This window comes from Hypomesus nipponensis, chromosome 20, assembly GCF_054491055.1.
Source record: "Hypomesus nipponensis isolate SF chromosome 20, ASM5449105v1, whole genome shotgun sequence".
Classification (NCBI taxonomy): domain Eukaryota; kingdom Metazoa; phylum Chordata; class Actinopteri; order Osmeriformes; family Osmeridae; genus Hypomesus; species Hypomesus nipponensis.
Window position 1 is genome coordinate 10,180,797 of NC_140380.1, and position 25,955 is coordinate 10,206,751.

At 43.6% G+C, this 25,955-nt stretch overlaps 3 protein-coding genes across 11 annotated transcripts; all 3 read left to right on the plus strand.

The window, feature by feature from the left end:
- Positions 1-1,264: 1,264 nt before the first annotated feature.
- alkbh6 (alkB homolog 6, nucleotide demethylase) lies at positions 1,265-4,159 on the plus strand. 2 transcript variants are annotated; one of them, XM_084684267.1, is made up of 6 exons: positions 1,265-1,964; positions 2,099-2,167; positions 2,317-2,377; positions 2,485-2,636; positions 2,801-2,899; positions 3,285-3,562. In XM_084684267.1, the coding sequence occupies exons 1-6, from the start codon at positions 1,929-1,931 to the stop codon at positions 3,552-3,554; spliced, it is 687 nt and encodes a 228-aa protein (XP_084540393.1). In that variant the 5' UTR covers positions 1,265-1,928; the 3' UTR covers positions 3,555-3,562. The 2 variants fall into 2 exon arrangements, with proteins under 2 accessions (XP_084540393.1, XP_084540392.1); XM_084684266.1 differs by having other exon boundaries at positions 1,267-1,982; positions 3,285-4,159.
- A 64-nt stretch (positions 4,160-4,223) lies between these two features.
- Positions 4,224-7,838, plus strand: capns1a (calpain, small subunit 1 a). The gene is made up of 11 exons (XM_084684269.1): positions 4,224-4,362; positions 5,030-5,098; positions 5,291-5,327; positions 5,462-5,554; positions 5,644-5,701; positions 5,916-5,980; positions 6,229-6,297; positions 6,404-6,482; positions 6,683-6,799; positions 7,161-7,219; positions 7,617-7,838. Exons 2-11 carry the CDS (start codon positions 5,052-5,054, stop codon positions 7,641-7,643), a joined length of 651 nt encoding a protein of 216 aa, XP_084540395.1. The 5' UTR covers positions 4,224-4,362; positions 5,030-5,051; the 3' UTR covers positions 7,644-7,838.
- Positions 7,839-8,918: 1,080 nt separating this feature from the next.
- Positions 8,919-24,581, plus strand: sytl2a (synaptotagmin-like 2a). Of its 8 annotated transcripts, none has more exons than XM_084683960.1 (19): positions 8,919-8,987; positions 9,243-9,305; positions 11,313-11,794; positions 12,124-12,275; positions 12,662-12,785; positions 13,973-14,030; positions 14,208-14,316; positions 15,196-15,861; positions 16,455-16,526; positions 19,484-19,591; positions 20,162-20,244; positions 20,824-20,940; positions 21,497-21,663; positions 21,956-22,058; positions 22,182-22,343; positions 22,692-22,788; positions 22,881-22,986; positions 23,419-23,624; positions 23,902-24,581. In XM_084683960.1, the coding sequence occupies exons 3-19, from the start codon at positions 11,694-11,696 to the stop codon at positions 24,048-24,050; spliced, it is 2,580 nt and encodes an 859-aa protein (XP_084540086.1). In that variant the 5' UTR covers positions 8,919-8,987; positions 9,243-9,305; positions 11,313-11,693; the 3' UTR covers positions 24,051-24,581. The 8 variants fall into 8 exon arrangements, with proteins under 8 accessions (XP_084540086.1, XP_084540085.1, XP_084540088.1 ...); XM_084683963.1 differs by lacking the exons at positions 8,919-8,987; positions 9,243-9,305 and adding an exon at positions 10,282-10,412 and having other exon boundaries at positions 15,196-15,548; positions 15,765-15,861; XM_084683959.1 differs by lacking the exons at positions 8,919-8,987; positions 9,243-9,305 and adding an exon at positions 10,281-10,412.
- The last annotated feature ends 1,374 nt before the right edge of the window (positions 24,582-25,955 follow it).

Below are 25,955 nucleotides of genomic sequence, written 5' to 3' on the forward strand. Positions count from 1 at the left end.
CTGTAGTACAAGGTCATGCAACGTTTCTCACCTTGAACGAGAATAAGGATCATGAAACCCACACAAGTGGGCCTATCCTGTAGAAAGAAGAAAAACGTTTTACCTCAGGAAACATGCAGTATGATCAGCAGTTTCATTAAGAACCTCTTGTATTAAATATGCTAACTTATGAGACAGTTTTCTGTCACATTCAGTAGGCCTAACTGCAGTAACAAATAAAATAGCACTCCAGTCTAATCCCATAAATCAATGGTGCATATAATTAAGATGTAAGTTGTTGCATTGATTTTCATGTAGTGGTAACAGAAAACACTAAACAGCAGATGGGTTCACCATGTGTGATGCTAGCAAATAGCTGGCAAAACACCACAGTATTAACGGACTGCCTGCAACATTTATTTAATTCTACAGCCGCAGCCATCGAAAATGATAGCCAAGGTCGTCTGTGCTTTGCCTGTTCATTCAAGGGCGTCTCTGGTGAGGGAACTTTGAAGCCTCCTGTAACCAAGCCTTTGTTAATTTATTTACAATTATTTTGTATTAGTTAGGTATGAAACAATAATTAGGTTTTGCTTTGTGAGACATCTCAGAAAAGGCTGCAATATTCTCAGTTTCATCTTGCGGTACTGAAGCACATTTGATTCCCACTGTGGGAGAAAGTAGCAATGGGCTTGAATGATAAAATTACGTTGTCAAGGTAACAGGTTGTACTGAGGACTGCAAATATGTCACACTGGTGGATGATCTAGCTGGATTCAACCTGAAACCAGAGTAACTCGGACACACTCCATATCCGCAATGCCCCCCCTCCCTTCCCCATGGATCCCAGGTAAGCGTCAGTATGACAATTGGCCCTACATCCTGTTTTAATACTTATTTTATATTATAAAGAGGACCATCCCGTTGATTTTGATGTAGCCTAGACGTGAAGCTAATCGAATCATTGCAGCGCCGCCCATTGCTTTAAGTGGTAGGCTACAGTGACTTGCGAGATGAAGTATTGAGAGGTAAGGTGGAAACCAGACTACTGCAAAATGAAGAGGCACGGAGGCACCCCTTAACATGGCTCCTGGTGTAACCATGGAAACCTCTATTTCATGGTTGGAGTGATCCTGCTGGAGTGGGATTTGAAGGGTATATCTTTGTCAGACGGTGCAAAACGAGTTGTTTGGTCCAAATGCGGTCAGCGCATGTAAAGTGCACAAACAAATTGGAGGACTGGTGAAAAGGCAAGTTAATTGCACTACCTATTATTTGTATTCAGAATGGTGTTTTTTCTTCCTTTCTCGGAACAAAGATAGCACATGATTATTAATGCACACTTTTAATATGGCCTAAAGACCTGAAATGAAACATATAATTAATTACACGTGTTATGAATAATCTGTAAGGGGCTTGTGTGTGTATATGTTTGTGTATGCGTGTGAAAAAGGGATGTGTACGAGAGAGCGTGTGAGAGAGAGTGTGAGAGAGCGAGAGAGTGTGAGAGAGATGGAGAGAAAAAAATAGTAAGCGTAAAATAGTACCATATGTCGCTGTACAATCTCCTCCAGAACAGTAGGTGGCAGCGCCCAAAATGGCACGCAGTCATTTGTGGTTGTTCTCTGCAAAAAACTGAATGAAGTTTTTAGCAGTTTGCTAGCTAACTTGCTATAAATGTACATGGCATGCCTTAGTAACATACCTCTAGCTTCATACGTTTGATGGAAAGGTTATATATACTATATGTCTTGTAGTAGGCTAATACAGACAAATTAGTTGCTAGTTAATAACAGGTGTGCAAGACAGCGAGCTAAAACCTAGCCATCTTCCAGCAATCACGGTAGCTAACTTGGCAAACGCGTTAGCTAGTCGTATTTCCCAGGTTCTCGTGTCGAGCAAAGCATACGTATTTAATCTCAATTTATTGTCCTGCACGAAGAAACAAAATGGAACAACCCTGCAATTTATTGGATGAACTAAAGGTACACGTCGTTAAAGATGTAGGTATATTGTATTACCCCTCATCATCAGAGAATGACTGGCATACATCTTAAAACCATCAGCTCAACCATATTAAACTGTACCCCATTTACAATTAATGCATATTTATTCCCAGGCTCCACCAACGGTTTATTACATTCCAGATTTCATAACAGAAGAGGAGGAGGCTTATCTTTTACAGCAGGTAATACAATCCAATAGGTTCAACAAAAATGCATGGTTCCTAAATCGTCCAAGAATACTGAAATTGTACCATCGAAATATCATCGAAAGTAACAAGTACTTGTTTTTATTCATTGTGTCTGTCCATTTAACAATTCATTTCTGCTTTAGGTATATAAGGCACCAAAAACTAAATGGACCCAGCTTTCTGGTAGAAGACTTCAAAACTGGGGTATGTGTGAAGTCTTCTGTTGTGTTTATGTGTGGTAAAGTATGTGATTTGATGTGAAACAGACTAAGGACTAGAATGACTGGTATTAAAGATTCCTGGTGCTATAGGTGGAAAGCCTCATCTGAAAGGAATGCTTTCTGAAACGCTTCCTGATTGGCTGCTGTCATACTGCGACAGAATCTCGTCTCTCGGCGCATTCTCGGGGAAATCCGCCAATCACGTACTGGTCAATGAATACAAACCAGGCGAGGGAATAATGGTACTATTGACACCTTACTATTCCTAACTATGAAAATGTTACGTTTGATATTCAAAGAGCTGCAACCCTGTTTGCCAGTGTACGTTCCCTATGTGTTTCATAATAACCTTTCCTTTCTCTTACTCTCTCTGTCTCACACACACACACACATACACACACACAAGCCTCATGTTGATGGGCCCCTCTACCACCCAACAGTGACCACCATCAGTCTGGGCTCACATACCCTGCTGGACTTCTACAGACCTGTCAGTACCCAGGAGGTAAATGTCAGCCCAATTTAATGATTCCCATCGCTAGTGAGATGTCTCTTTAGCTTTTCAAATCAAAATGTATTTGTATAGCCCTTTTTACATGCATGCATGTCACAGAGGGCCTTACATACGCCCCTAGAACTGCCCTTCAACCAACCTACCTTTTCAAATCTTTAGCTTCCCAAAAACTGTCTCTGAGTTACTTTGAATATCTCCTGACCTAAAAACCTGTTTATCCATGCAGTTTAGCGCTTTTAGGTATACACATGCACTGTCCTGTACAACTGCTGGTCTAGCTAACATGGAACCCGAATAGACTCGAATTTCCTTCGGTGATCCATGAAGTGAATTAGCCATAGATGAGGACATTGATGTGGAATCTCTGTGTCGCCAGGTGGATACCCCCCAGACCGAACAGAGCCGCTACTTCCTGTCTCTGCTGGTCATGCCCCGCAGCCTCCTCATCCTCCAGGAGAGCATGTACCAGCACTTCCTGCATGGCATCCAGCCCTCCACACAGGACGTCCTCACCGACAGGGTGGCCAACCTCCCCATCGACCGGCCCCTGCCCGGGGCCACGCTGACGCGAGGCACCAGAGTGTCCCTCACCGTGCGCAACGTTCCCAAAGTCATCAAGGCCTCTCTCCTCCTGGGGAGGAAGTGATGCGTGAGAAACGTTGAGAACTTTGGGTGATCGGTCTGGATTGGTCATGAAATGGCATCAGATTGTCAGGACACGAACATTATTTGAATTCCAAAGACTGAATGTGTTTACTGTATGGGTCGTTTATGGAAGTATTTATTGCAGTGCCAAAATACATACTAATGTGCAGGGATGTGAAGGGATATCCATATTTCAAATGATGCTGCACTTTAAAATGCATAGTCTTAAATGAGTATTTACTTTACTTAAACATTACCAAGACTCAGGTCACTTGAAAGCAATTCCGAAATCATTTTTTATGTCACAAAATATTGCGTGATTAATACAAATCAAGTATTGATTGCGATTGATTCATTGTCTTTTTTAATTTCAAACTATGTAAAATATTTTCCTTATATATCAAGATGTTTTGTACAGTAGCGACCAAAGTTTACTTGTTGTAGTCGATGGTTTGAACACTTAATAGTGAAAATGAAAATTGATTTCCGGATATTTCTATAGCTACACAACTTAATTTGCACAAAGTAAAACATTTGCTATTATTATCTAAATTATAAGATGTGTATTACTGTTACTATTAATTGTTGTAAAATAATAATACTGATTTGAATGACGTTGCAAGTAAATAGTTGTACACGCCCTTGTTAAAACTGTAAATCTAGAATCTAGCTAGACTGCTTATTCGTGGAAGTCAGCAATGTTCAGCAGCATCAGGGTTGGGTTAAACTTACATTAGTCAGACATCTACACTCCTTCCTGAGTGGTCATCAGACCTTTCAACTTTATCAACTGAGCCTAGGACAGTTTGGTAAGTCAAATCACCTCATACTGTCGTATTTTCTATTGATTATTTTGTGCTGTTGTTACGGATTTTATTCTTCCTACTATCACCTAGCTAGCTAGGCTAACACTGTTGTAGTTCTAGCTTTACTTCCCGTAGTACAGTACTAGATCTCGCCAACACGGGTTATTAGAGGCATTTAGTGCTGGCTAACTAAAACCTTCATCAGACATGCCAGAGCTAGCTACTAGCATATTTTAGGGTAATTGACTAGTGTAAAATAAAGTATTCGCGTAATACCATGCATTTTGTGTATGTTTTAGGTATGTAGGGGTTAGGCTAGTAAATGGCCACACTGTCGTTTAGCCTGGGCTAAAGCTGGTTAGCCTCTCAAAATAGCTCGTAAGGCAACTTTGACACATATTGCACTCTCAATGACAAGCTAACGTGTGCTAGCAATACGAAGACCGATATATAAAGAAGAGTTTTTAAAAACCAAAACCTAGATAGCGTATTTCCCTTCTTAGGAAACTGGGCGTATTTTGCGTTAAGAATACTTTAATCCCGTATACGGGAGAAATGTTTACAGTGGGTGTGTCATTCTACATTCCGAGTATCAGTGCACTAAAAGCCCTTAGGCTTTCCTGCTTTGACTACAATGACAACGCTGTGTCTCTACAATCTCGTTTGACAGTTCAATTCCTGACTGACCAAATATGTTTTTGGCCAAAAGACTAATTGGTGGCATTCTAGATGTTGTAAGGTAAGGACATGAATATTAAAGGGACAAGGATATTAAAGTGCTTTCAGATTTGTTTTTCAACAAATATGGATTGATCTTCTTAATCAACTTTATTAAGATATACTTGTCATCCGTTTTAGGTTAAATAGTTAAGTTAGAAGTTAAATAGATTTGACACGGTGTAGAATTTCTCTTCCTGCTTATCCATTGCAGCAACATCGATCCAGGACAGTTTGTGCCAACAGACCCAGTGAGTCAATCTCTCTCTGTGTCTCTGTCACTCTTCCTCTCTCAGACGACTGATGTCTGTATCAATGATTAAAGTTATGTATGTAGTTGACTGGCAGTGTGAGAGGAGCTAACTGACTGACTGTGCCCAAGCAGCCCGCCCCTCGAAGGCCTCTTGCGTACGCAGAGCATAATGAGAGTGATGAAGAGAGACAGTTTCGCAAAGTCTTCCAACAGTTGGCTGGCGACGTGAGTACATCCTAGGTCAGCCGTTTCTTTCATTCTTTAATCAGATAGCTGAAGCTATATCAAATGAAGCCTCTGGTCCTTCTCTGCAGGATATGGAAGTGAGCGCCACTGAGCTGATGAACATCCTCAACAGAATCATTTCCAAACGTGAGACACGTCTTTCGCCCACTCTGTTCATGCAATGTCTTTAAAGCAGTCTGTAAAAGCTTTTGGTGGCGAGGCTGGTTAGTAGTCGAGCTCGTAAATCAAAGGTCACAGGTACAAACCCCGGTGTGGGTGAAGCTTGGGTGTAAGTGAATAATGTGTGACCATACCCATATTATATTTTCTCTCGCTCTGTCTGTCTCTGTTTCCCTCCCAGATGGGGATCTTAAGACGGACGGCTTCAGCATTGAGTCCTGCAGGAGTATGGTGGCGGTGATGGATGTATCCTTCCCACCCATGATGGAACGAGATGGGGAGGGTGGGGCGAGGGTGAGGCATGGAGGGTGGGTGGGGTGTGGGTAACTGCGGTCCTTCAGGGAGGGAACAACCGTACTGTCGTAGGCCGTCCCTGATCGATGATCTTAAGGCTCAGAGAACACAGCGTCCTCCATGGGCCGTTTAGGATGTTTTGAGTCAAGGCTGTCTGGAAGAGCACCTGGCTGCTGTTTTGTCCCTAACCGACTCCGCAGAGCGACAGCACTGGCAAGCTCGGCTTCCACGAGTTCAAACACCTCTGGAACAACATTAAGAAATGGCAGGTGAGTGTCTACTCCACCGTCGACAAGTTCCCAAAACGTGCATATGGATGTTTTTGTCTATTGAAACTCGGTAGTGTAGGTGCTGAGTAAGGTTTGTGTCTTCCAGGGTGTGTACAAGGCGTATGATGCTGACCATTCTGGAATCATTGGAGCTGACGAACTACCGACTGCTTTCAAGGCTGCAGGTGAGAGAGAATCATTTTGACTGATCAGGAGACTGTTGTCCTTGTTCAAAGGTTCACTCAATTTATTTGATGCGTTCTTGTATTTTCTAGATGGAATCATTCATCGGTCCGCAATTGTGTTTAAAGGGGCGAATGATTCCAAAACTTCCCCTAACGAAGGATGTGGCGTTGTGTTTGATCTGTTGTCCTTGTCCATGCAGGTTTTCCTCTGAACGACCAGCTGTTTCAGATGATCATACGCAGGTACAGCGACGAAGACGGGAACATGGACTTCGACAACTACATCGGCTGCCTCGTCAGACTCGACGCCATGTGCCGTGAGTCCCAGAACCCCCTCCTGTGGTTCACGTCGAGGCTTGTCGTTGCCTGTGGTTACGAGACATCAGCGCTAGACTTGCCAATCCAGAGTTCAGGCGTTCTTTGAATTGAAATGTACAGAATTGAGTTTCCTAATCTATTGTGGTTAGCGGTCTTCTCGATTGCAACTGCACCTTGAGGGCAAGTCTAGGCTTTCAGCATTTATATTAAACTGCAGAAAGTGTCTGCTAAATTAATATATTATTATAAATGTATTTGGTGTGTTTTATGCAGATCTATGCAAGGTTTTAATTGATGATCTATAAATAAGAAATCGATCCTACGGAACTAGTAGATTCACTCTAAGTGTTCCTCTTCTAGGCGCCTTCAAGACCCTGGACAAGGATAACAATGGGACCATCAAGGTGAACGTCCAGGAGGTAAATCTGTCCTCTCACCACCAGTCACATACAACTTTGTCTGGGCTCTACTGCACATTTTATCCCCTTTAAAAAAATTTTTTTGAAGATCTGCAATAAGCCTCAATAAAAGGGACTTTGGCTTATTTTTGATTGATTGTGAACTTTTCCCCTTTTTCGTGCTGTGGTTTTAATGAGCCCTTACCTCTTCTACTTTCATAACTATTTTTTTTCAATTTTTTTTTCATAAATGTTTTTTTTTTTTTTTCTTCATTCAACAATCCCCACCTTCTTTGGTTTAAGGTGATAAGTGGATGCGCAGCTATAAACACAACGACAGGATGTTGAATAAGTTCGATTTTTGTGTCATTAAGCGCCTTCCCTAACGATCTGTGACCTTTTCTTTGACTCTGCCCAGTGGCTCCAGTTGACCATGTACTCCTGAGTGTGTGAATCCCCTCAGCGCGCTGACCACCGAACCACTAAACGTCTGTCTGCTTCGCAACATGCTGGCGGCTCCCACAGACGGGCCTTCTGTGTCTGCCTGGTTGCTGTTGAATTCTTCCAATGGGATATTTTGTGTTTCTGCTTTGTAATCGTTTTGGGGTTTTCGTTGGTAGTGCCACGTGGTGAGATGGGTGGGGGTGAGGGTTGGGTGGGGGTGAGTGGGGTTGGGTGTAAGGGAGGGGGGTGGGGTGTAAGGGAGGGGGGGGGGTGAGTGGGGTGGGGGGGGGGGGTGCAGAATCCTGTTCGCACAGCATCCCTGTATTGATACTAACCGCCACTCTGCTGTTGTGCCAATATTGGGAGCCACAACATATGCTTGGGCCAGATCAGAAGGCTGTTGTACCCAGTGAGGAATGACTGAAATGCTGACTTATATGTTTCTAAATACACAAGTTATTCATTAATATCGGTTGCCGTGGCATGTTTTTGTTTCTTCAGCATTTTTTGTACACATCTTTGTTATTAGTGCACATTGATTGTGGATAATAGTCTAGCCAGTGTTTGGGTTATGATGTTAAGTACTTGACATTGTGCACTCGGGCTGTGCGTTCTCCAGTGTTGTTTGGCCATTGTCGCTCCAAAGGTGTAATTGGGAACATAAATGAATGATTGGGATGCCTATGATGTCAAACAAAAACTCAGGCATGTCGTTTGTCTTCAACAATGGAGGAAAAAAGAAAAAACAAAGTGTTTTGCGGCATTGGTGCATGAAGCCAATTTGTAAAAAAATATATCAAGGATAAAAAATTACTTGGTTACCTGATGCCATAGTCACTGCTCCGTTCCTCAAATACCCCGTGTCAAATTTTATATGGAATGAAATAAATGTTAACAATATGTTGTGTCTGGATTGTTATTAAAGCACAATTTATATGATTAAAAGTGTTACAAAATGTCATTTTGATAGTCCTTATAAAAACTTAAAGTAGAAAGTAGTTAATTGGATTGATCCGACTTTCTAGATTTCTTACGAATGTATTTAAAACCTTATCAAATATTAATTTGGACTCGACAGAATGAATATGCTGTGAATAGGATTTTTTTTTTTTTTTAGAAGTTCGGTAAATCCTGGAGGTGAACTTTCTAACTCTTTCTCATTTGATTGATGAAACCGTTATAACGACCAAGAAGCACCATTTTTACCACTAGGTGGAAATGTTGCACCGAGAAGAGATTCAAACGCATTTTCGACTTAATTAGTCCTCACCGCTGAGTTATTGCCATCCTGCTGGGAAGTGGAATCCACCGCCACACCAAATAGCCTACCCATCGCTGAAGAGAGGTAGGCCTACTCTGAACATTTACTTGAAGTTGTCAAATGTTGAGAAAACGTGTTTACTCGTAACTATTAGGCTACTGTACTTTTTTTGTTAGCTCTTTCAAGACTTCAGAGTGAGATTAGCTGAACGTATTTGAACTATAGCTTTATTAACGTAGCAAACAGCAGTTTGGAAAAATAGCCGAATTGTAAAACGGCGAGCAGGTGGGCCTACTAGTCAAACTGCTGTATTGAAATACACATTTTGCAATATTCCAGTTGGCCAAATCTACAGAGTTCATTCTGCACTTTGACGATAGAGCTAGCTGTCCATCAATTCAGGTAGGCCAAGTGATGAACCTGATCCTCCTATTGTTATTGCATGTCTTATGCCGTGTCATCAAACGCAACAGATTCCAAGGCAACAATGGCGTATCTGTGCATGCCACTGTTGGCACGTAAAAAGCTAATCTTAAAAAAAAAAAAACGTATTTCACAATTGGTGGCATGCATTTAAGCGCCACAAACTTGGTCAACGACACGAAAACAAATACCTTGTTTCCTTCTAAACCCCACCCCTTGGTGATCCAACCAACATTATTGTTGTTTTGGAGTAAGAAATTACTGTGCTGTGGACCCTAGAGTTAGAACATAATGATCATATTCCTATTAATTTGTGAGGGACTATATGACAAAACATGCTTGTGCGTTGGATAGTTTTAGATTTGTCCTGCAGTTATTAGGCTACTCCTATTAGTCAACTGACCTTAAACAAAGCCTGAGGGGTATAACAAGTATAAAATATGCAGTTGTGTACAAGTGGCTGATAGTTATACAATATCTGATAGTAGTAAGCTGCAACAATACCCCTTTTATGTGACCGATTTACTTAAAAACATCTGTACTTAAAACGCCAGTACTTTTTATATAGCCTAGCATCAGGAGAACCTTGGCTTAACAAGGAGTCCTTATAAATGTTTAATCCCCCATTCTCTCCAGGAAGAGAAACAGACGAGGAAGAAATTCACGTGAATATCTTTGACACAGGCCAAAGTAATCGGTCCAATTGTGACAACAGGATTGACTGCATTCTTTTGAGTTAACGATGAGCTGGGTTTCCCTATTTAGCGGGGAGACAGAGAGATAGAGAGGGAGATAGAGAGGGAGAAAGAGAGGGAGAAAGAGAGGGAATGAATAAATACAGAGGAATGGTAATCCTTTAAAACTTTGGAGTTTCCCACGTCCGTCCTCCTCCTCTCTAGTTCTCGTCATGCTGTGTGAACGAGAGGATGACGGCGCGCCGTGTCACTTGGAAGCAGTCGCAACATGCAAGAATTTTCCCAGAAGTATTTTTTTCTGTTTCCGTCAGGCAAGCTGTGAGAAGCTTTAACTAACTGAATCCTGCAGTTGGATTATTTTTGTGTGATTATGCAGAAGGCTTCATCTCTGGTACGCACTGACTTTTATATGATTTAAAACTTATATGCATATAATGTTTAACATTTTTTTCGGTGTTCTGGTTAACATTTATTGTAACAAAGTTAGTTAGAAGGGAGAGGTGGGTGAATACAGTTTATTGCACAGACGTAACACAGTAGACGATTTGAATGAGGCTGATCCGATTTGATTTGGATATATTTGCTTATACATTTTATGTAATTCAATGGGAAACTCAGACGAACAGGCATCTCATCCTTGCAAAAACAACAGGCATAACCTAATTGTATACAATACGATACTATTCTGTTTTAGATAAAGTAGCTAAGTACATTAGATTGAAGCTCCTAAATTATCAAAACTCATAAAACTTGTTTAAGTACTACAATTTCTGTAATGACTAAAGCCATAAATATTTGTTGCCCGGTCTTTCCGAATGAAGACCAGTCTCCAGTTGATGGTTAATTTTAAGTTAAACCTAATTTGATTACAGGACAAAAAGGGCTTTCAGTCGGGGTCTCTTTTTAAATGTTTTTAAGACGAGCCAAATCTCACATCCTCAGCTGACAATGGGGTGTTACATGTTATGTACAATGATACCTGAACACACACACACCATACACACGCGTTTATGCACATACACATTCACACAACCTTTATGCAAAATACGATTCAGCATGCTTTTCCAATGTCTTGAAATCGTGGAACACTTCATTGGAAAGTCGTTATGTACAGAACAAAATAAAATGAAAAACGAAATCTCACAAGATCTTTGTGTTAATTACAGATGTAGTTGCTTTGTCTTTGACTGTGGTTGTTCAAGTGCAGTGTATTCATGTGTCAGGTTCAGTTTGGAATCCTTTGGTCATTTCAAAGTCAGACCACTTTATATTCTAACACTGTGATTTCCAGATGCCCGCTGGTGTTTAGGGTGGCTGCTAACATGGAGAAGGAGAACCTCACCAAGTGAAACCCAGGGTGTTCTCACCCAGCCAGGGTTCCTCACAACCCGTTAAGAGTGTCGCTCGGAGACCCGTTCTCTCTCCAGCTGCTCCACTAACCCATACCGGGATTTGACGGACCACTCCCAGACACAGACCTACATAGGTGCTAGCTAGCTAGCGACCAGGAGACGGACCACTCCCAGACACAGATCCACACAGGTGCTAGCTAGCTAGCGACCAGGAGACGGTTCGGACTGCATCTCAGTTAAGGTTGCCAGATTCTCTCAGGTTCCCCCCAGTGTGGAGTGAGGTCTGTGCTGGGAAGCAGCAGGCGGCCTGGCTGGGCACCATGATAGACCTGAGCCACCTGACGGAGGAGGAGAAGAACGTGATCCTGGCCGTGCTGAAGAGAGACGCAGAGCTGAAGCAGGCAGAGGAGACTAGGATCAGGTGATTGGCCACTTGGCCCACCGACATATTTCAGCCCCCTTTCACCTTAAGCCCCAGTTTAACTTCAGCCAAGAAGTATTATGATATCCCGTCTTTTCATGTTGTTGTTGTTTTGTTTTGTGTTCACATTTCCTGTGGTACAATCAAGAAACATGCATATGAATAATTTTCTTTAACTTCCCAATTTTTTTTATTTTTTTATTTTTTTTTTACAAAAGTTTATCGTCATTCATAAAGTGTTTGCGTAGACTTGCACACGAGTTCTATTTATCTATTTATTTATTATTATATATTTTAGATCTGTGTTCTATTTTTTCCTCCATGTGTAGGAATCTGCAGAAGTCTGTGAGTGACAAGGTCCAGCTGAAGTACCTAACAGGAGAATGGTTTTACGAGACAAAATCCAAGCGTCACCAAGACCGGATCCACGGCTCTGACATCATCAGGGCGTCCATGCGACAAAGGAAGGGTGTGACCATCTGTGAGTCGTCGGGGGTCAAAACTAAATCATGACTTTCTCACGGGGTGAAAGAAATAAGTCACATTGGGAAGGGGGCGGGGGGGGGGGTTACTACATAACTCACCTCAAGTTAACTCTTTAAACTTCGAATCCAACTCGTCTTTGAAGATGCTGAACGCTTTTCGAAGCACACGGGGACAAATCCAGACTGACCCTAATCGACTAACATTGATTTCCCGATTATCTTAGATTGTGCCCCAATCGCACTGCTCCAATTATACCGTACAGTGATACACGCAAGCAGACATGCTCCCTGGCGAGTCTGGGTTAGCTGTGTCGGTGCTTCTGATTGGTTCTCCCGTGTCGGTGCTGCTGATTGGTTCTCCTGTGTGTTGCTTCTCTGTCAGTGGAGCTGTCCCAGATGTGGACTGAGCAGCCCAGCTTTGTGAACAGCGACAACAAGGAGGTCTTCGTCCCACCTGAAATGTCTGGTCTGATCGAAGATTCAGTTCCACGAAACAGCCATGCCAGGTGGGCCGTTCGTATAAAGACATGATGTTTGTACAGAAATATACATCTGTCTGAACTATCCCTCTGTCACTTTCATGGATATTTATGTGTTTATTTGTATTTGTAAATATCATGCAGGCAGATTGAGACCAGAGTGCAATTGAAGAGTATAATGACAGTTACAGTCACAAAGTACAGAGATGTCTGATTAGTATGGAAGCAATTAAGTGACATCATGTTTTGACTGTTAGTTATTGAATACTTAATATTGAAATTTAAACACCACCGAATTTGTTGGTTTTGAATTCTCTTTAAAATTGAAATATGAGCATATTTCAATTAAAAAACTCTGATCCAAAAACTCAAGGTCAGGAAATTCAGATTGCTCAAATTCGAATAGTAAAAATGTGAAAAAATAGAACCAAATTTGAGGCAAATGAAATTCAAGTAAAAGAAATTGGGGGCGAAAATTTTTTGCCGAAAAGATTCTAGTCGAAAAAAATGTCATAGATTAGTGTACACTTGGAACAGAGGCCGGCTCATAGCAAGCACTGCTTGTGTACATTACAAACGTGTACTGTACGCATAAGATATTCGAAAGCTTCTGTGATGTTTGTTCTGATGTTCTGTGAAATCTAGAAGCTTAACGAGGGCTATAATGAGGGTGTTGTTTTCCTGCGTCGGTCAGCCGGTCGTCCTAAGCAGCGCGTTATGCCGACGCGGATATCTGTCGTCTGAACCTCTGCACAGAAACACACCATAAAAACATAGTGTTGCCAGTAAATCTAGCTCGAGGGAAATAGGATAGCAGTCTGTAGTTTCCTAAACTTTCACATTCCGTATGTGTGGGCTAAGTGTGTGTGTGTGTGTGTGTGTGTGTGGGGGGGGGGGTTAAAACCTGGTCATAAGGATCTGTGAGTTAAGAGAAACTCAGTGAGTCAGTTAGACAGACATTAAGTACATCCTTCATAACATGCTCCTAGGGTTCCAATAATCTGCTTCTGAGGTCAGATCTCACATGTTCTTGTTTGCTTGTGCCCCAGAGATGTTCCTTCAGACAGATGTGTTGAGAAAAATGCTTACTTGGGCCGACTAGTCCTGGCTTGACTGTAGGGACAAGCAGAATATGGCTCTTCCAAGAACCAGCACATATTTTCTCAGAAGAACCTTATCTCAGTGACTCAAAGTTTTTGTCTGTATTTTCAAAGGGAACACATTTGTAATCGGGCAGACATGCTGAAACCAGTTTTACAGTCACCTACCAAGGTAGGTGAAAGCAGATGTTAATCTCAAATTAGATATCCTTGTTTGGTGATTTTCTTATGACAGACATACCATTTACACAGACCCCCCCCCCCCCCCGCCCCCAACACACAGTTCGGTCAGAAATGACAAACAAGTGCCAATGCCAATCTGTTTGTCTGTTCCCGTACTTCTCCAAAGCAGAGACAGAACCCCTTCAACAGCCAAGCCCCTGCAGCTGAAACTCTGGAGAGCATTGGCTCCCAGCTAACCAATGGGGCGATGGAACAAGCCAAGACACCTGGCAAGGGTGAGTCTCTTTCAAATTACTCACAGGTGCAGCTAAATATTACTCACTAGTACAGTTAAATATTACTCACAGGTAAAACTTTGTTTTAATAAATCATGTATTCTGTTTGATTTGAGCCCACGGTTTGATGGACAAACTGTCAAATCACTCTCTTTGCAAACAAATGTAAGTCTTGTAATCTGATCCCATTGAAAGCATGCATGTGAATCCTGTTTTGGGCCTTGGTGTGCCTCTGTTTCCTTGTCACTCAACGCTGGCTTTTTTAGCTGGGTGATGCATGAGCTTTTGCCATCAACCTCCCCCGTCTGCCTTTTACCCCAACACGTACATCCACGCTTGAACGTGATAATCACATTTCTGTTTTGTAAACCAGAGAACTCTTTCAAACAATAACATCTCCTGAAACGTGCCAGTGAGTAGTGACTGGTTCAGAGATTTTCCCAGAGGCTCCCCAGGTCCACGTGGGAGCCAGACTACCAAGGGATTACACAGAAAAGCACATAGCCTGACTACAAAGCTCTAAGCTGCAGTGCATGACTTGTACTAGAGATGGATCATTGGAATGCTTCTCAGTAGCTGTGAAAATGGTTACCGTGGCGTCCCGAACCAGAGAACTGCCCCGTTATCCGAACAGCACTAATGAACTACAACCGCCTTAATGCCCATTTAAATCACGACGATGAAATGAAAAACAGACATGTCCATCCATCCAGTTCATATAAAGATGCAAATAAAACACACTTACCCTTTCCCTCAAGCACTGTCCTCTTCATACATAAAGGGACTGTGATGAAACAAGGGATTTGCCCCTTTTGCTTTCTCTGTGTTCGCGTTAGTGTGTTTAGATTCAATCCATTCTGCACTGTTGTTTCCTTCCAGACTTTCTGCCATCCTCCCCCTGCAGCTCTCCTCGCCTCACTAACCCTCGACCACAGGGTTCAGAAAACCGGGTCCAGCCAAACGCACCTGTTCCCATTCCCGTCCCCCGAAAAAGAACGATCCTTTGCAGATCCCACGACTCTTCGCTAGAGATCGACGGGCCTGCGTCCAGGCAGAGCTTGCACGCCCCTAGAGGGATCCTCAAACACAACTCCAGCTGTAGCTCCACTGACTCTCTTCCCCGACGACTGGCCAGCAACCGCCAGCCTACCCCGCAAATCCCCGCCACCCCGGACTCTCCCACGAACCCTCTCCCCTCCAGAGAACCCGCTGGCTGGCTGGATAGAAAACAGGTGAGGTTCAGTTCGGCGGTCAGTCGCGGGGGCATTGAGTGGTCGCCGGAGTTGCAGGATGGGAAGGAACTGGGGGAACACAGCCTGCTGGACCTGGATGTCGCGTCCCCCTCAGTGGTCACGGCCCCCTCAGAGGGGGACCCGAAGACCGTCCATGAAGACATGAGCAGAGACAGTGAGGATGATGGTCAGTGTTTCCCTGTGAGTCCACTACAGGATGAAGAGGAGGCTTCCCCCTGCATAGGATCACCTAGTTGTAAGCAGGGGCTGAACACTCAGACTCAGGTTACAGGTTCAACTCATGTTCCTGTTGGTAAGGATGGATCAATCCTTAGAATTACAAGGCTAAGATTAATCAATCATCCAATCGATCAACCAATCAATACTAAATAGGCCATTTTAGTACTTTTGACAAATGTATGTGATTAAATCTGTTGAATTTGTTAGTTTTTACTGAATTACATCACTAACTTCTTGTGCGTGTGTGATTCATATGATATTCAGTGCAAACAGTATGCATGTTCTGTACTATTTGCTCATGGTGATTGGTGCTTTGGGATTTCAAGGAATTGGACTACGCATCTACCTCTTGTTGGGTTACAAAGATTTTGAAACTGTGATTGTATTGTTGCTCCATACAATCACTCTACAATCAGCTATTCCCAGACCACAAAAAATGTCTAGCAATATGTATTAATTAATTAATGCTAAAATAAACGGCCTTCTATCAAGCATTTCTTATGGCAAAAGCTCAGAAAACATTTTTTTTTGTAGTCTGTGAGCTGTTGATTGTCATCTAATCCTTGGTCGTCAGGGCTACCGATCTCCTTCTCTCAGCCTGTCCAATTGTATACATCTGACGTGAAATGCAAGTGATAAATCGACTGGTCTTGATTTCTTTCGCAGATCAACGCAAGCATGATGATCGTGCTGAGCCCCCTCAGGTGTTCGACTCTGGCACGGCTGACCAGACGCCAGGTAAGCCTCTTCCTCCAGGGTCAGGGACGGAGGATGGAGGTGACCCCGTCGCTGACACCTGTGAACGGGTCAGCGTGAGCCCCGCATGCAGCGACACGACAAAGCTTCCTGCCCCCAAACCAGAGATCTTCGTCCGGTCCGTCTTAAACGCCGAGTCAGGAAGCGAAGCTGGCTCAGAGGAAGACGAAGACAGTGGTGCTGAGTCACCTAACCCACGACGAGGGCTACTAGGTTTACTTAGCAGATCAGAGGCGAAGGAAAAGACCTCTGAAGAGTCCACACAGAGTCCAGTTGAGAGAGAAGCTCTACTGTCAGGAGTGAAAGAATCTGACCACCCCAGCTCAACTGGCAGTCTGCAGTCGCAGGCGGAGCTTCCTAGCCAACAGACTGACCAATCAGTGGTCGTTGTCGCCTCCATCTCCGATGCTAAGTCACCAAGTGACGCCGGCGTAAGTAAACTACCCTGCACTGCGTCTCCAAAGCCATGGCTCTTTGGAATATTTAGTAGAGGTCAAGCAAAGGAAAAAAGCCCTGAAACAGAGAGAGCAGTCGAAACCACCTCGTCAGAAGACAGAGGACTAGATGATGTCATGTCAACCTCCCAAACGGATTCAACGACCCCTCTGCAATATCAATGTGAAACTGATATTGAAAGTGATGAAACTCCGGAGGAGACAAAGGTTCTACAGCCAGAGTTCTTGAGCGAAGATGCGATCCAATCTGCCAGTTCAGTCGTCAACAAAGTTGAACATGAGGTAGTTAAAAGTGAAGTCGAAGCTGACGAGTTTCTTAAGAAACTGTCCAACCTGAAGTCATTTTGGGAGAGAGAATACAGTAGTCCTAAAATACTGATCGCTAAATCAAGCACTGATTCAAAGATTCATCCGAGTAGCGGGGATCATTGCGACCAGATAGAGTATTTGAATGAAGACCCTCCTAAGATCGAAACAACAGAGGCCTCATCGCGTTTTCAAAGTCCTCCGCTTGACCGTGTCTCCGGTGGCATGACAACCTCCGAAGACTTGGAGAGCAGTGTCGACGCCTTCTCCCAACGGACGGCTGTCACACTTCCAGAGAACCCTCCTCCGGTCGAAAGCAGCGTCTTGTTGAACATACCAAGCGCAGATGGTACGTTTACGGCTAGACCCATCCTCATCTGTGATGAGACAGACAGCAGCCCTGAGGAGGCGGCTGCAGCCTTTCAGGTTGTCACCCAGCCGCAAGATGACGCTTCTTTGCCTGTCCGTCCCTTAAGTCCCAGTGTGAAGAATAAGGGTGAGAGCGAAACAGTATCTCACGAAAGGCCCTTAAGCCCAGCCCCAAACACACCCAAGTCTCGGATTCCAAAGCCCAAGGATGCATCTGATGATGAACTTAGGAAAGGTCCGTCAAAAACATGCCATCCAAAAGCTTTGCCAAGAGAAGTGACAAATTGCAAAGGATCTAATACCGGTTCTCCTTTAAAAACATTCCCCATAGACATTGCCTCTCCGTCAATGGAGCTTGAAGAGGAATCTGAGAACCAAACAGTTAGCCAGAGAAAAAGTCCCTCACACGAAGCAAAGCAAGCCCTTAAATCCATCTTAAAGATTCCGTCTTCTCTCCCACAGTTCAGACAAGAGCAGTTTTCCATGACCCAACCAAGAAGAGGCTCCGATCAGAGTGCTCTGTCGTCATTGCGATTCCCTAGTCGGTCCATCGCCCATCCAGGCAGAAGAACCAGTTTAGGGAACCTAAATCTATCATCCGGTCTCCCGCGTGGACCGAATCACAGAGACCCAACTGCAAGGAGAACCTCAGAAGGGGGCGTGATCGGACCGCAGCTTTCAAACCGAGATTTAGGTAAACGGAAGTCTTCAGAAGATACCGGAGTCAGTTCCCAGCTCGCAAGGTCCTTCATTCCCCAGATTGTTCATCGTGTCGACACGACTCAACAAGGGACAGACGTCCCTCCCTTTCTTCAAGAACGACAAGCGGAAGAACAGAAAGCGATCTTTGATGCCCCCGCTGCCTCTATCGATGTTGGAGACAGAGGGTTAAGTCCAGGCATAGACTTGGAGAAGTCCCAGGACACGAGTACCACTGAAAGTTCGATGCTAAATGTTGACAGTGGCTTTTCAAGTGGAGGCACACCAAAGGTTCAATCTCGAGCAAGTCATCCATGCAGTGAGCGTTTACAATTTTCTCCTCAAAAATGTCATGATTGAGAGATCGAACCTGATTTTGATTTGGATGAAGCGCATTGTGGAGGCCAATCATGTCAAGCTGATCTGTGATTGGTTAAAACACCCGAGGATATCTTTCAGAATGAATTAGTGTCTGGCATAACATAAAAGTAGATGCATAGATCGATCAAACTGAATACAAGATTGGTTATACTTTTCCTGATGTTTTTCAAAATTATTTTTGTTGAACTTTGAGATTCTATTGTCTTCTTGTACAACTTCCTCCTTCTCATTGCACTACAACCCTGCCTCCACATTTAATCTCCATCTTTTAGTCCGTCAAATGTTTATATCATTAGGCCAGATGAATGCCTTTAACATATCAAGTGCCTACTGATTCACAAGATGAGTACTAGAGAAACCAACAAAAAATCATGCTCTCTTAGTACAATCAAGAAAGAGGTCTAGATCATATGTGTAGTCAGGGGTGTTTTGATTATCAGCGGATTGTAGCTAATAAAATGACTAATTCAAAGCCTATCAAATGGTCGTTAATAATAATAAAAAACATTGAAACTGTCTAAATAAAATATTAAGTAGTTATACAATTCTTCAACCTGGTTAAAAGTAACCCTCTGCTCACAACCTTATATTTTCATATTGATGTTAGTTAATGTATTCTCTCTCTCGTGATGATTATAGTTGTTTAAGCTAATCTTGAGTTTGGGGTCTGATGTTGTTTCATGTCCTAGTTTCATGTTTCCAGAGTTGATTTTCTTCCATCGATGGCAGGTTATCACGAGGACGCGAGCCCTCTCAGGACAAAGTTGAAAGCAATGCCTCGGAGACCGATGTCTTTCTCTAAGAGTTTGGAGGACCTAACCTCAAGATCATCAACACGTAAACATGCTTAAGTTTTTGCTTTTTCATTCACTCCCAGAAACAGAACATTGAGCCGCCAAAGCAACATGATCTCACGTCTGTGTCAAATGAAACAGCTGTGAATTTAGTAGAGTTTACAGCTAACGCTTATAAAGGAAATTATCTTAAATTGGCGATAATTTGCTCACTTAATACAGTTGTGTATTTTCCATGTACACAAACATCTCTCCATATCATAAGAGGAAAACTGGTTAGGTTCCCATAAACCCATGACAAAGATCAGTCTTTAATTGTTTAAACCAATCTCCCTCTTCTTGCTTCATTGTGTCCTCTTCTCTCAATATTGAGTTAACGTTGTGCTCTGCAAGAAGTCACGGGATGGCGAGGGAGCATCCGGTCAAACACACCGACACAAACGTGCTGCAAAAGTTCTCACTTGGCCGTCAATGTAGATTGCTCTTTGTTTCAATCATCCAATGAAGCATTCATGTCGTTTTTGCCATCGTGCCAAGTGTTGAACTGATCTAACCTGATGTTAACCGTAACGAAATATCCAATGATTCAGCTGTTTTTTTCTGCTCTCTCCAGTGCCTCCCAGACCCCCCTCCTTCTCCGACTCTGAGGACATTAAGATGATTAGCGCGTCTGTGTCCGCTATCCCACAGGAAGAGGTAAACAGGAACTACAATACCTCCAGAGCCTTCCTTGTAACAACTCAGTAGATGTTTACAACTATTGTTTTAGGAAGAGCGAAAACCTATTACAGATATATATTTTTGTCTAGATTAAAAAGATGATGGTCATATTTAACAGTATAAATGTTTAGTCTGCATACATTTCTTCCCTTTTTTAGTTGTTGGCAGGAATATCCACCAATAAGAAAGTTCAGTCGGTTGAAAGTCCTTTCTCAGTGTGAATCTGTAACTCCACCGTATTGTTGTATTGCTGTTTGTGTCAAAAACACGCAGCATGGAGCTTGCAGCCTGTGTGTTACATTTACATTGAGTCATTTAGCAGACGCTCTTATCCAGAGCGACTTACAGTAAGTACAGGGACATTCCCCCCCCGAGGCAAGTAGGGTGAAGTGCCTTGCCTAAGGACACAACGTCATTTGGCACAGCCGGGAATCGATCTAGCAACCTTCAGATTACTAGCCCGGTTCCCTCACCGCTCAGCCATCTGACTCCCTGTGTTGTGTGTGTGACCTCGGTGTGACCCCCCCAGTCGTGCTGATGTGGTATGTCTTGCAGAAGGACAGCAGGGACAGCGACTGCACATCAGAGAGCAGCCTTTACCTGGGCTGGAGGAGAAACGCTAACTCCCTCTCCAACCTCAGTCTGTCGTCTGGAATGGTCTCTATGTCCTCAGTATGTCTAAACCGCTCCTTAACAACCGCCTTAATGCCCATTTAAATATTCCAGTGTTGCTGTTTCCGTGTGAATGCAGTCCTAAAAATACTAACATGCATGATAAGTATTTTTATAATTGTGTATATACTGTATGTTTAATGCAAGTACTAAACACCTGAACATTCTACATTACATCTTCACAATAAATGTGGAAAAAATGTAACCGTACACGGCTTGGATAAAAGCAGGGGCGTATCTAGCCCTATTTTGGGAGGAGCTTTCTTTTTTCTTCTTTTTGTTTTCTTTTTTTTTCTTCCATATTTTAAAAACTAAATTAGTTCATTTCTCTTCCTAAAACCCACTAGGTAACCCATAGGAGGACACTATTTAAAATGATATTTTCAAAAATGTATTCCGGGGGAACATGCCCCCATACCCCCCCAGTTTGGCTGGGTCACAGGAAAAATAATAAGTTTTATCTAGGGGCTTAACCCCCCTCCCCCAGAAGAGGGAACCCTAGATTTGCCCCTGGACAAAAGCGTCCGTTGTGTGTGAACGTGTTTTGTGGCGGCAGGCCGGCAGCATGGTCAGCATCTACAGCGGGGAACAGGGAGACGTGGCGGTGAAGGGCTCCGTCCAGCTCGCCCTCAACTACGTGCAGAAGCTCGGAGAGTTCCACATCTTTGTGGTCCACTGCAGGGAGCTGGCCGTCGCAGACCCCAAGAAGAACCGCTCCAATCCGTAGGTCTTCTGCTTCTCAGGGGTTCTCAAGTTCTAGAACGTAGTTCAACCCCCCCCCCCCCCCCCCCCATGGTTTATAGCAGCAGTTATGTACCAATGTGTTGATTATAACATCTGACCCCTCTTGTCTGGCTCAAGTGCCCCCTCTCTGGCCCGACTTGCACATTGCCTTTTATTTTTTTTAACTAGCTGCAATCTTACGGTACTGTGCAGCGTCTTAGAAGCTGTTGTGTGTGTGGACATGTGTGTGATCTGTGTGTGTGTCTGTGTCTGTTTGTTTTTTCTTTTTCAGTTATATAAAATGTTACCTTTTACCTGACAAGGCAAAGATGGGCAAGAAAAAGACCAGTGTGAAAAACAAGACCCTGAACCCCACCTACAATGAAATCCTGAGGGTAAGAACTCCTATAACAGCTAAAGAAAAGAACAAAATAACCACCAAGTTTCTACAAACCTGCTGTTTTGAAACTAAGAACATTTCACCCAACCACGGATGGTGCTGGTTTCTCCCCTTACAGTTTAAAGTAACCATGGAGACCTTGAAGACCCAGAAGCTTAACGTGTCTGTGTGGCACAACGATAACTTTGGACGTAACAGCTTCCTTGGAGAGTTGGAGCTGGACTTGATGGAGTGGGACTTTAACAACACCCAGATAAATGAGTACACCTTGAAACCAAGAGTAGGTCGTGAGAGAGGACGTGTCTTACTTAAGCTAAGGATCAAGACAAAGTGTTTGTAGATTGTGTTAACGGTTGCCTTGGCAATCATCCCTCATTTCTATTGACAGGAAGTGATGTTGACAGTGTAGGGGTTATGGGTAGATCAATTGTGGCTGGGTGCTATCTGCACCGAAACGAAAGTGACCTCAGTCCTACTGGGTGGCTACAAGAATCAGCGAATCCTTGTTCACGCGTCTACAGAACATAGAATCTTTCGAACTTAAGTTTCTCACGATACCACATTGCTATGCCTAGACTTACGAAAAGAAAGATGTCCTAACTATTAATATAACACTGTTTCCGCACAGATCTCCACTTTGACACATTCGCCCTCTCACCGTCAGTCTGTCGACGGCAGAGGAGAGATGAGAGTGGCTCTGCGTTTCCTCCCCAGGGTCTCCTACAGTAAGCTGTTCATCGTGTCGCCCAACTGTGTCCTCGATGGTGACCTGTGTACAAGCGGCTAATGTGTTGTTGTGTTTCCTCCACGTCAAAAGGTAAAAGGCCGTCCAAACTGGAAGCCGGGGAGATGCAGGTGTGGGTGAAGGACTGCAAGAACCTCCCGCCAGTCAGGGGCCTGATTATTGACCCCTTTGTGAAATGGTAATGTATTTTACTGGCATATTCTCAATACTTCTTTGCGTCAGTTTGGTTTGTTAGATGATTATTCTTGCCAGATGGTGCCCCCTAGTGGTTGGGAGTCTCCCATGGTCAGGACAGTTAGATTTCAATCAATCATTTATATAGCACATTTTAAAAACCACAAGGGAAGCCAAAGTGCTTTACATTCAGACATAAAATAAATAAGAAAATAAAATATATATTTTTTATATTTATATTTAGCAGCTCTTATCTGGAGAATCTTACAGTAAGCAAAGGGACATTCCCCCGAGGCAAGGAGGGTGAAGTGCCTTGCCCAAGGACACAACGTCACTTCGGCACGGCCGGGAATCAAACCGGCAACCTTCTGATGAATAGCCTGATTCCCTAACCGCTCAGCCATCTGACTTGGTGTGGTTGATGTGTGCTTGTCAGCGCGGTGCTTCCGGACTCGGGCAGGAGGACCAGGCAGAAGACCCGGGTGGTGAAGAGGACGACCAGCCCCATGTTCAACCACACCATGGTGTACGACGGATTCAGGCCCGACGACCTGCGGGAGATCGCCGTGGAGATCACCGTGTGGGACCACGATCGCCTTAGCAACCATTTCATTGGAGGCCTCAGAATAGGACTCGGAAGTGGTATGATGAAGATGATGATTCTTCTACTTATTTTCATTATTATTAATAATTGAATTATTGATATTGTTGTCATTGTTTCACAATATTAATGTTGTGCTTCCCCCCTCCCCCCCCACCCCCCCCCCCCCTTCCCTGTTAGTGGAATGCTCACTTTTACTTCAGTTCTCTCTTCTTTACGTCATATTTCTTACGTTTATTCAATGACAGCGGCTTTGTCATCGTAGCTAGTCCGGCTGAAAATCTTCCGTTTTTCTTCTTCTGGTGTGTTTGTGTGCAGGTAGAAGCTACGGGGCGGACGTGGCGTGGATGGACTCCACAGCAGAAGAAGTGGGGCTGTGGGAGAGGATGATGCAGGCGCAGAGTGAGTGGGTGGAGGCTGTGCTGCCGTTGAGGATGTTGCTGATGGCAAGAGCGGGGGCTAAATGAGAGAGGGGGGGGGGGGGGCGTCTGACCAATGAGAGGGTTTAAATGGTCTGACCAATGAGAAGGTTTAAATGGTCTGACCAATGAGAGGGTTTAAATGGTCTGACCAATGAGAGGGTTTAAATGGTCTGACCAATGAGAGGGTTTAAATGGTCTGACCCAGATTAAGAATGTACTGGTTGCTTATTTGGTTCTTGTTTGTGAGGATTCATATCACTTTAAATCCACTTAATAGGTAATGTAGGAAAAAATACTTTTTGTTTTTATTTGATCTCAATGCGGCTTTTTGTTTTAGATAACATTTTAATTTTGTCTTATTTAAATCAGAAATAGCTTAGACACAAAATGGACAAATTGTCCCAAATTATTTATATTTTCTTCAATGAATACCACAAATGTCACACATCTCCTGATATCTAATATAATAGATATAATAGAGAACTGAATAATACATAGATTTATAAATAATAATATTATAAACTAGTATGTGGTTGTGTAACTGCAATAATAAACTGTATTTTATTGCTAAACTGATGAGTAGACTGATTAGTTTATTTTCAACCTAAAGGATCCTGTAAATATTCAAACAAGTTCTCATTCCCCTATTTGAGTGTTCTGGAACTCATTTGCATGGAACTGGCTTCTTTAATATCATGAAAAAGAATGATCGTCAATAAAAACCTCAAAGTCGTCATAAACTGTTACCAGTGTTACAATCGAATTGACTGGTAACTATATTCACTTGTAAATGCATTGCATTCCCTTAAGATGGACAAAATGTTGCCAATCAATGACAGTTTTGTTATTGAACTGTAGGGGGCGCTGTTGGTTTACATTGGGTGCTGGTATAGGGCTATGACACACAAGACACTACGAAAACTTTATGAAACATCTAACATGTAAGGTGACATGTTCAAGGACTGTTTGGGCCTGTTCAGATATTTATGAACAGGTCACTGTTGCGTCCAGCTGTTTCTGGAGTTCCCTTCTTGACATCCTGTTTACGAGACATTCCTCCACAGTATGAAGGGAATTGAAAAACCTAGAACGAGATAAAGTCACTCACTCAGGCAAAAGCTCAAACTCAGACACGTTTTTGTAAATGTACCAAAGGGACAGAGGTGGGAGGTGTGTGTGTGTGTGGGGGGGGGGACAGGTGTGATAGCCGCGAGGTACAGTTGAAGAAAAAAACATCTTCATTTCCCCAGCCAGTTTGCAGTGTAAATCAGCCTTAAGCTGATTTTAAGATTGGTGGTGCTCCTCGAAACACGCAGAGAGAGGTCTGAGAGAGACAGGGAGGGAGGGCAGGGTGAGGGGCGGTCCTGGGGCATATTTACCTTGGTCTCCGAACAGGGCCCCCCTGGAGCCATCAGGGGAGGAAGGCTGCTTCCGGTCGGGGAGTGGACTGAGACGGCGTGGCCTCTCCTGGACTCGGAGCTGAAGATACTGGTGTGTGTGTGAGGGAGAGAGAGAGAGAGACAGAGGGGGGGGGAGATGAGCTGACCCCACATCCTGCTAACGGAGGTAGATAGATACTGTTTCGTGCGACACTATGTTTATGTGTGTGTGTGTGTGTGCGGGCGCGTGTGCGTGTGTCTCCATGTGAACATGTCCACTAGTTCTCCCTGCTGAAATCCTGCTGCTGGAGCGTTCTTGAAGCTGCTCTGGGAGGAGAGAAGAACAAGCGGCCATGTTGTCTAGAAGCAGATGGAGCAGAACCAGTGGAGGACAGCACAGGGGCATTCTGGGATATAGAAGAACAAGAGGATATTAAGTGTTGTACTGGCAGGCAGGGAAGCAGGTAGGGAGACAGGCAGGCAGGGAGACAAGCAGGGAGACAAGCAGGGAGACAGGTAGGGAGACAGACTGGCAGGGAGACAGGCAGGCAGGGAAACAGACAGGTAGGGA

Coding starts and splice junctions, on each gene's coding strand:
- alkbh6 (XM_084684266.1), top strand. CDS start 1,929: ATGGAACAACCCTGCAATTTATTGGATGAACTAAAGGTACACGTCGTT. Junction 1,983..2,098: donor AGGTACACGTCGTTAAAGAT/GTAGGTATATTG, acceptor ATTTATTCCCAG/GCTCCACCAACGGTTTATTA. Junction 2,168..2,316: donor AGGCTTATCTTTTACAGCAG/GTAATACAATCC, acceptor TTTCTGCTTTAG/GTATATAAGGCACCAAAAAC.
- capns1a (XM_084684269.1), top strand. CDS start 5,052: ATGTTTTTGGCCAAAAGACTAATTGGTGGCATTCTAGATGTTGTAAG. Junction 5,328..5,461: donor AGTTTGTGCCAACAGACCCA/GTGAGTCAATCT, acceptor GTGCCCAAGCAG/CCCGCCCCTCGAAGGCCTCT. Junction 6,800..7,160: donor CAGACTCGACGCCATGTGCC/GTGAGTCCCAGA, acceptor TTCCTCTTCTAG/GCGCCTTCAAGACCCTGGAC.
- sytl2a (XM_084683958.1), top strand. CDS start 17,117: ATGTCAACCTCCCAAACGGATTCAACGACCCCTCTGCAATATCAATGT. Junction 22,059..22,181: donor CCTACAATGAAATCCTGAGG/GTAAGAACTCCT, acceptor CTCCCCTTACAG/TTTAAAGTAACCATGGAGAC. Junction 23,625..23,901: donor CAGAATAGGACTCGGAAGTG/GTATGATGAAGA, acceptor GTTTGTGTGCAG/GTAGAAGCTACGGGGCGGAC.